The 10,042-nt window shown below is 41.1% G+C and overlaps 1 protein-coding gene across 2 annotated transcripts; it reads right to left on the bottom strand.

The window, feature by feature from the left end:
- Positions 1-637: 637 nt before the first annotated feature.
- LOC137009419 (CXXC-type zinc finger protein 4) lies at positions 638-6,063 on the bottom strand. 2 transcript variants are annotated; one of them, XM_067371642.1, is made up of 3 exons: positions 5,755-6,063; positions 3,532-4,573; positions 638-1,485 (listed from the first exon to the last, which is right to left on the bottom strand). In XM_067371642.1, exons 2-3 carry the CDS (start codon positions 4,522-4,524, stop codon positions 1,438-1,440), a joined length of 1,041 nt encoding a protein of 346 aa, XP_067227743.1. In that variant the 5' UTR covers positions 4,525-4,573; positions 5,755-6,063; the 3' UTR covers positions 638-1,437. The 2 variants fall into 2 exon arrangements, with proteins under 2 accessions (XP_067227743.1, XP_067227742.1); XM_067371641.1 differs by lacking the exon at positions 5,755-6,063 and adding an exon at positions 4,870-5,653.
- Between the last annotated feature and the right edge of the window lie 3,979 nt (positions 6,064-10,042).

The following is a 10,042-nucleotide window of genomic DNA, read 5'->3' as shown; positions in this document are numbered from 1 at the left end:
TTTTATATGTTATTAATATGTGTATATAGAGATTACAGATGCACGCATTAATTAAACAAAATAATAAGTATGTTAAAATCTTTCTATATACATCTATATGTATATATATATATATTCTGATTTATGAGTATATAGTGAGATTTTAACATAATTAATCTTTATGTGATTAATATGTGTATGTAATAGTATTTTAGTTTTTAAAAAGGGCCAAGAGAATATGTCTTTGTCCCTCACACACACACACACACACACACACAGGCGACGTGTGATGTAAATCTCAGGCAGAGTGAAGGCATCTCTCAGCCCCTCCCTCATTCTAGAACACAGGACTTCATGTCATTGTAATTCATGTTGCCTAGCAACATGGGAGTCGTCATAGAGGCCCAACAATAAAGAGATGACATGTACAGTGATGTGCTGAGCGCTTTAACGCCGAGATATGCCTCCGCCATCTTTTCCTGCTCATCTGTGCTCGAAGGGATCAGAATTAGAAACGCCATTTAAACGCTCTCCGAGTGACATCTCATCACGTCAGCACGCTTCCAGCGTTATCTAGCCTAAATCAAGCCGTCTGCGCATTTAACTAAACATGTTAATGGAAAACAAATGCAGTGCACAAATAAAGGAGGCACACAGAAAAGTCACAGTTCAAAAAGGATCACATTTAATCAACAAGCCATCCTAAGAGTCTCTTATTCATCAAGACAGTGAGGCGTCACAACAGCGATAAACAAAGTTATTTCTTAAAGTCTTTAGTTAAAAACAAAACACTTTTCTACCCATGCAACAGAAAGGTGGTTTAAAGGAATCGTTCACTCAAAAATGAACCTTCTGTCATCATTTACTCACCCTGAACCTGTATGACTAGCTTTCTTCAGTGGATTTTTAAAGAATGCTCCTTGCAAACAAATGAGGGGAATCTATCACTCACGTCTCGATGGATTCTGACTAAAAAAGAGCCTATAATATACTGCACGACTACTTTTTATATTGTTTTATGCTGTTTTTTCTGTCCTTTTAGAGTTTACCAGACCCCATTCACTTCTTCGAATAATTTTCATTTGTCTCCCGTAGAAGAAAGCAAGTGTTTGGAATGACACGAAGGTGAGTAAACGATGACCAAACATTCGATTTCGGCCAGGTGAACTGTTCCTTTAAGCTCGGATGGGGTCCTGATACGACTGAAATCAAGTCTCTGTTTCTCTTTGTCCATTGGTGTTTGGTTGAGGTGAGGTCGGTCTGAGACCCAGAGACTTGCCCTCGGCGTCCTGACGCCCCCCAATCGGCCTCCGTGCCACAGTGAGTCCTGAGGGGAAGGGGTAGAAAGCGAGGAGGGCGGTGAGAGTCCCTGATTGCGGAACCGTATGATCAGATTGTAGACGTATGACCTGCAGTTCTTCTAGTCCGGTATTATGACGTGGGTTGGTGGCGAGTTCTTCAGAAGAACCAGCGGAAGGTGTCGGCAGCTCCTGCCGATGGTGCTCTCTGTGGGAAGACACAGTTTAGCTCGAAATAATGACCCTGTTAATCTCAGAAACCATGTGCTACATATGTGTACAATGGTGCGAATCATCTTCAGAATGAGATGCAATGATTCAAAGTATTGGATCGTTTCAAAATAAGAACAAAATTGGGAAAGCGAATATAACCGTCCAACTCAAACATCTGCACATAAAAGGCCTTTGCAACCACGCTTCCGTAAGCTGAGACTACCGTGTATGTCTCAGCTTACGTTGGCTCTTTGTCTCTTTTGTATCCAATTGTGAACTGGATTTTGGATAATTATGAAGGACTAGACTAGTCATACAAGATAGTCATCTATTTAAGACAGATTGGTCTAATTTGAATCCGAGACGTAAGACTGATTGCACCAACTAACTGCTAGTTGGTCAGTCTTAACAGTGGCTATGTTTATGCAACTGGCGTCTGGAAACATTTACAAATTAGCCACTGGATTTTGATAAGGTTTGTGAGGATTGAACAATGGAAAGACAATCAAGAGTTTAGTTTGAGTCATTAAGTAGCTCGTAAAATGGTTGTCCAAGAGCGCAAAAACTGTATATGCGCACACTGGGTATGTTTACAAAACAACAATGTACTAAAAACAGAAAAGTTGTTCCTTTGCGCTTTTCATGTACAGATGACATGGCTTGCAAAACGATCCCGGTTCATACGGATCTGCGAAAAATTGCTGTATTATCCTGCCAGGCCAGTAGATGGCGACGTCACTTTGTAAAGAAACACTACATAGACGTAATGCCGTCACCGTTTTCACAAATTCATGTTTTTGTAGTTTACACAGAGACAATAATGGTATCGGTTTAAAAATCAAGCACATCAGTGCGACTTTTGAAGCACCGTTATTTGACTGTTGTATCACTTATTGCATATTATTCTCAAGCAACTGTTTTGAGCATCTAGTTTACTTGCTAGGCATTTCTGTAGCTCAAACAGTAGAGCATGGCGCCGGCATTGGGGGCTTTGGATAAAAGCATCTACCAAATGCTTAAATATAATGTTTTCAAACAGCCTCCTCAGTACTGTATATTTCAGATGTACTCCTTAATCATTATTATATGGAGAAATCCCAAATGTGGAGTGCCAGGAACGAACACTAAATGAACTCTTAATGGACGTTCACACCAAGGATGGTAACTATAAATAAAGTTTTAATTCATTCCAAGTCTATGAGAGTAGCAAAGTCCACACCACAACTATAACAATAATGACAGAGGAAGATATCATTGGAGTCACTTTCAGGTGTTTTTTTCAGCTAATAAACAATAAAAACATTGACAGCCAATCAGAATCCATCTGACATTAAAGCAGCAGACAACAAAACTGCAAACAGAATGTTATCATCCGGTAATGTTGGTTTGGACGATAAAATAGTGCGAATGGGCCTTTAAACTCTTCCATTGTTCAGCCAATTTGCACAGGCGAAATCCAGTCACTTCAATAGGAATCCACATGATTGGCAATTTTGCATGAGAGCAAAAGGTTTCCACATGCAGATTTTGCAACAGGATGATAGACAATAGAGCTTTTTGCCCGTGAAATTTCATTAATGTGACCGCACCATAAATTGGCAGATTAAGCTGCAACGTGGACTAGGTTAGTTTCTAGGCTCTGCAGAACTAGATCTGATGGTACTGGACTGGTTTGTGATCTGATCTTGATTCTACTGAGTGGTGTTAGCGGGTTGTGAATAGATTAAGCTGTCTTTGTATTATTACAGAGAACTTACAACGTGTTGCCTCATCCCTCAGCCCTCGATACCGACCGCGTGTGTGCGAGAGCGATAAAGTGTGTGCTTGAGTGCAAGGGCATTTTTCCAGCATAAGAAGGCTCAAACCATCAGCTAACACACACACATACACATACAGACACACATTAATGCATGATGGTTAATTACGGCCGCTTGTGCCAAGACTGGGCTCTACTCCAAACCCCCAGCCACATCATTCCCAATTAAACAGCCCACTTCAATAGACCTCCCAGCATATGTGTGAGAGTGTGTGCGAATCCCACCTCCATCGTGCTGCCCGGCTTCTTCTTGAGTTCTTCACACTTTCTGAACTTGCAGATCTGATGACCCGTCTTTCTGTTTCGACAGGAGCTGCACACGCCGCAGTTAATGAGCCTCCTGCAGGGGGCGCAGACGCCGCAGCGCTTGCGCTTGCGTTTGGCCGCTCCGCTACCGTTGCTGCTGCCGCTGCTGCAACTGCCGTTTGCGTTTCCATTAAGAGCGGCGGGTGAGCCGGAGCAAGACGAGCCGCTGTGCTGGCAGTCCGCCGCCACGTTGGCGATCTGAAACGCGCTGTCTGACATTGTAACCCCTGATGACCCTGCACCAGAGTGAAGCGTCGTCATAACGATGACCCCCGGTGGCAGCGACAGACCACCCAGTGGTGGCATCCCTCCAAACGTACCGCCCCGGTCCGGCTCTCCGGCTCCACCGGGCGGCACAGATGGCGGGCACTTCAGTCGGTTCATGCACTCGGCCCCCGTTACGGGAAGACCGCGACACTGCTCTGCGGCGAGCGGCGACAGGAAGTTGTCAGCCCCCATCGGGAGGGCGGAGTCTTGTGGAATGTGTTTGGCGGACATGTGCACGTTCACCTGCTCCGCTCTTGACATGCCAGTCCGATGTGTGTGAGGTCCGTTAACGTTAACCGAGGCGGGCTTTCGCCCCCACAGCATGGCGTTGTCGCAGGGCCAGGGCGGCATCGCCGATAGGCGGGCTGAGGGGAAGAGGGGCGTGGCGATACGGGCGATTTTGGCGGTCTGAGGAAACGGGGTGGCAGCAGCAGCGGCGGCGGCAGCCGTGCTGTTCTTATAGAAGGTGGCAAAAGAGCGGTACCGCTCCATCTGCGCACTGTAGTCCAACACAGGGTTCACGCATGAGTCGATCTGCAGAGGAAAGTCCCGCCCGGGAGTGGGGTTGTAGTTGTGGGTGTGGCCGTGGGTGTGGCCATGAGCGTGTGGAGTTTCCATGCACACACTACTGCTCATGTTCGCCATCAGAGCAAAACAAACACGCACTAACACCCAACCATCCACGGCAGTGGTCCTGTGGAGGAAAAAGAGGTGGAGGTGAATGGAGATGTTTGTTTTAAAATTATCATGAAATTAAAATTTACTCTTTTTTATATATATATATATATATATATATATATATATATATATATATATATATATATAAAATATTGCCGTATTTATTTTAAATTATTTATCCATGCACATCATTATTTTGTTAAGTTCAAGTGCCTCATAATCTTTAATCTAAATAACTTCTCCCTCTTGCAGCAACATCTCTTCTCTGATGATGTGTTTACTGGCATGAGGGCGGAGCAACCTGTCACTCACATGAGATCCACCAATAGCAAACCACAACCATCCAATCAATTCCCCATGGACAAAATCAAAATCAATTTCTCTTGGATATGTCACAAATTCATGCCGACTTAAATAGTTTCTTCTCATCTCTTAAGTTATTATTATATATATATCTTTTTTTTTTTTTTACATTTATTGTAAAATTTATTTACAGACAATATAGAATATGTCCTCAAATCCATACGAAATAGCTTAATGGATATCTCGGAAGCTATATTATTAGACCCTAAACTAAAATTATGAAAAACTGAAAAAAATTAAGAAAACTGCAGTTTATCCGGTAGGATTATTAGTGGATTTGTAATTAATTCCCATTAGGTTCCAAATACAACAAAAATTCCATTTTTAAAACTATACACACATTTAGATTAAAACGCTGTTCAGATAAATAGCAACTGCTTTGTATGCATTTATGTACATTTCTTTTGCATATGTATGGAATAATTAAGAGCATTATATCTAACGCCATCAAAATGTGTTGTTTTAATTAGAGGAACAACAGCAATAGCGATAATAAGCCGTGCAGAAGAAAGTTACCGTGTCAAAATGTGTGTGTGTGTTTATGTGAAAGAGAAAGAGAGAGAAACGCTGCTACCCCCCCAACACCCCCCGCTACCGTCGCCTCGAGCATCAATTACGGTAATTACTCTCCGCCTGCTGCGGCACCGACGTGCGGATCAGAGGTCATTAAGGGCGTGAGACCGCTGGACACTACGGTGCAATTAAAGGCGACGGATTAATTCTCTTGGCCATCGCACGTCAGCACAGAGAGAGAGAGAGGGGGGGGGGGGGGAGAGAGAGAGAGAGACGGGAGGAGGAGGGGGAGGCGGAGGACGGAAAATGGACGAGCTTTACCTTTAGACTCGCGACGCTTCACGATCCTTTAACGGAGAGCATCACCGCGCGCTGATGCCGCCTCAATAATCCCCGTTACAAGAAAAACACGCGCCACAAAACAACGAGACGCGTCCGATTTAACGATCACCGTGAGCAGCTGCGGCGCTAAATACCGAGACTAACGGGAATAATAAATAATATTGACGCCGCCAACGACGCACCGTCCTCAGGGGCGGGTATGGGTGACGGAAGGGTAGACGGCTCCTCCCGGTGTGTGTGTATGTGTGTGTGTGTGTGTGTGTGTGTGTGTGTGTGTGTATGTGTGTGTGTCGCGCTGCGTGTGGCTGACGGGGGTGTGAGGTGAGGAAGCGCCGTTGCGGACACCTCCTGATCATTGGCGGGAAATGATTGTGGAAGCGCGGGAGGCGCGAGGGGGCTGACATACGGGGTCTCGCGCAGCGCTGAGGGTAATGCGTGTCAACTCCTCGCGCGCCCCTTTTTTCCCCCGCCGATGCCTGAATGACGGTTATTAATCACGCGCTTCGCGCCGCGTCTTGTGTGAGGGTTTTTTTAGAGGAATTTTGCGGTTCATTACGGTTCATTTGCGGCTCGTTACCGTAATTACCCGCGGCACCGGGAGGCTAATTAAAACAGAACGGGTCCGAGGCGAGAAGGCGTTTCCCCCCGGTGGAGCAGATCCCGGTCGGTTGGGAATTTGTGTGTGTGTGTGTGTGTGTGTGTGTGTGTGTGTGTGTGTGAAAAATCCTTGCCGCATCTGCAATAGATTCTTTATTAGGGGATTTGAAGGGAAAATCAGCTCTTGACGCCATAAATACCACTGCAATAAATATAAATAACAAGAACACTGAATGTGTGTGTGTGTATATATATATATATATATATATATATATATATATATATATATATATATATATATATATAATGTATACACACACATATGATATTTAAATATACTCTAATTATAAATGATATTTAAATATTAATGTATTCATATTTATTATTTATATGTAAATAGATAATTATAGAAATAAATATTACATAACAGATAGATATCTGTCATTTAGATAGATAGATAGATAGATAGATAGATAGATAGATAGATAGATAGATAGATAGATAGATAGATAGATAGATAGATAGATAGATAGATAGATGGATGGATGGATGGATGGATGTTCATCTCTCTTCCAGGAACAATGACACCTCAGCGGCGCCCTCTACTGGCTCAGATCTTCAATAAAATGACCGGTAGTTTCTGCTTTAGAACTGCAGCTCTGCTGTTGTGCACTAGGTGTCATTCTAACATCAAGCGTGGGAAACTCGGTTCTCCAGATGTGATTTATGTCATTCAGCAATCGCCCTCTGATTTCACAGATTCGTCATGATGATGGTCCAGCTGAGCACAGAACGCGCACGCGCGCGGGTACAAAATTGTCTCCAGAAGTCAGATAAATTATTCCATTTTTGACATAATACTAAAATATTAATATTTCTGACACTCTACATACAATCTCATTTTAAAACATCAGTTATAGCAATAGTTAAAGCTTACCCGAACTAACAATGAGCAATATAAAGCATTTATTTATATAGTAAAAATATAATTGTTCATGTTCATGTTAGTTCACAGCGGCAGCGCATTAACTAATGTTAACAACTTTTGATTTTATAATGTATTAATAAATGCTGAAATCAACATTAAATAAATGTAAAATGCATCTTTAGTTCATAAACTACACTATTAAAAATAAATCTTTTAAAACGGGGTTTTTGCATTGATGCCATAGAAGAGCCATCCCCCCCCCCCCACCCTTGAAAAGTACCTTGAAGAACCTTTCAGAGATCAGTTTTTAAAGGGGTGGTTGATTATGATTTCACTTTTTTAACTTTAGTTAGTGTGTAATGTTGCTGTTTGAGCATAAACAACATCTGCAAAGTTACGACACTCAAAGTTCAATGCAAATGGAGATATTTTCTTTTTCAGAAATCGCTTTTTAAGGACTACAATAAACGGCTTGTACAACGCGCTTCTTCTCAGGTTTATGACATCACAAACCCTAAAATTTACATAAACCCCGCCCCCGAGAACACACAACAAAGTGGGCGGGGCCATGTTGGGCTGCTTTAGAGAAGAGGAAGAGTTGTTGTAGTCGAGTGTTGTTGCCATGCCGTCATTTTACGCCGGACTGCTTCACAAACGAGGGTCAATTCAACACAAAAGATGAACATGACGGCACATGCTAGTGGATGAGTTGAATCAACTCCACAGCAACTACATCAATTTATCCACTAACCATTCAGAAACGTCTAAAAGTTGTAACTTCTTCCTGAGTCTCTCCATCAGTGTCGACTCCGGTTTGAACAATGTAAGGCTGAACACTTTCCTCATTTTGTCTGCGTGAGATTCTCCAGCTTTGTTGTTGTTGAGCTGTTAAAGCTCCGCCCTCTTCTGGAAAGGGGGCGGGGAGCAGCAGCTCATTTGCATTTAAAGGGACACACACAAAAACGGCGTGTTTTTGCTCACACCCAAATAGGGGCAAATTTGACAAGCTATAATAAATGATCTGTGGGGGATTTTGAGCTGAAACTTCACAGACACATTCTGGAGACACCAGAGACTGATATTACATCTCGTAAAAGGTCCCCTTTAAAATAACAATTTTATAGTGTGAAGAGCATTTTAATAATCTAAAGAACCTTTTGTAGAATGCAAAGATTACAGGAATGTTAAAGGTTCCTCATGGAACCATTGATGCCAATAAAGAAGCTTTATTTAAGAGTCTAAAGTTAATAAATGAAACCTTATTGCAAAGTGTTTCTAATATAATCCTGTGGAATTAATATCCCTGCTTGATTTCAAAACTTCCCAACCCAACTTCCCAAAAGTCACTTCCAAAACGACCTGAGATGCAAAAACTGTAATTATTGTAGGCAAGAAGTAACACATGTTCTGTCCCATGTGCATCATTCATCTGGCAAATGTATAATTGTGAACTTCAGAAACTGTGACTGCTGCACAGATGCTTTCGCATTTCTGATTCCAAGATCTTTGCATTTACAGTGGAGCAAAACTCCAGAACGATATTTTAGCCCAGGTAAAAAAAAAAAAACAACATATTTCAATAATGCACTTAAAGTGCTCTATTTTCACACACTAATTTTGTACTTAACCTACTAAAAATTCTTCTTTAGTACTCAAGATAATCTTAAGAACATCTAAGTGTACTCAACTGTGGTATTTTGAGACAGCATGAAATATGAACTAAAATGTGCTTTTAATATACTATCTCTGTATTTAAAAACCACTTAAATTTAGTTACCACTTGTATACACTATGGGTTCAAATGTACTATAAGTAATATCTAAATACATTTTTTAAATACAGGTATAGTATATTAAAAGCACATTTAAGTTCATATTTCATGCAGTCTCAAAATAGCACAGTTGAGTACACTTAGATGTTAAGATAATCTTAAAATTTATTAAAGTAGAATTTATAGTATATTAAGTACAAAATTAGTGTGCGAAAATAGAGCACTTTAAGTGCATTATAGAAATGTATGTTTTTTTCACCTGGGAGAGCCTGGCATATAACTAGTAAAATGTATATTTATTATTCAAATAGCCACAGGTGTTTTAAGATTTGATTAATTATTTTCTTTTTTATTAATTTGATTTCTAGAAATCACACTTTTAAAATGAGGCTTTATGATTTCTAAGACAGTTTGAATCATCAGAGATGGAGTGAATTAAAATGAGAAATAAAAATAAAGGTTCTTTTTTTAGGCATTGATGGTTTTGTGAAGAACCTAATTTCCCATGAATCTTTCCAGGTTCTTTACAGTGGAAAATGTTCTTTAGATTATTAAAATGTTCTTCACACTAAAAGCCAGTTCACACCAAGAACGATAACGATAAAGATATCTATAACGATAACTAAATTTGCGTCTACACCAACAAACAATAACGGTCTGTTTATTCTAAGCTCGCGATGCGGTTTCAAAGTGTGTTCAACATGTTTTTGCTGTTGCTGTTGCATTTACACAGCTTTAACCAGCAGATGTCCTCAGCATGCTATGTTTGGAGTGAATATAGTGTAATGATCTAATCTAACAGTGAATTAAGCTGACAAAGTCAATATAGTGAAATAAAAACAACGCCTAGTTTTTTTCACTACAGCTTCAAAGGAAGCAAGACAATGTTGTCGAAACTAGCGCTGGATCCCTGGGGTAATTTTATGTTACACAGTTTGTTATCCTGGTAAATATCGTCAAAACTTATCACC

Source organism: Chanodichthys erythropterus, chromosome 20 (genome assembly GCF_024489055.1).
Source record: "Chanodichthys erythropterus isolate Z2021 chromosome 20, ASM2448905v1, whole genome shotgun sequence".
Lineage (NCBI taxonomy): Eukaryota > Metazoa > Chordata > Actinopteri > Cypriniformes > Xenocyprididae > Chanodichthys > Chanodichthys erythropterus.
This window is presented reverse-complemented; position numbering and strand designations above follow the sequence as displayed.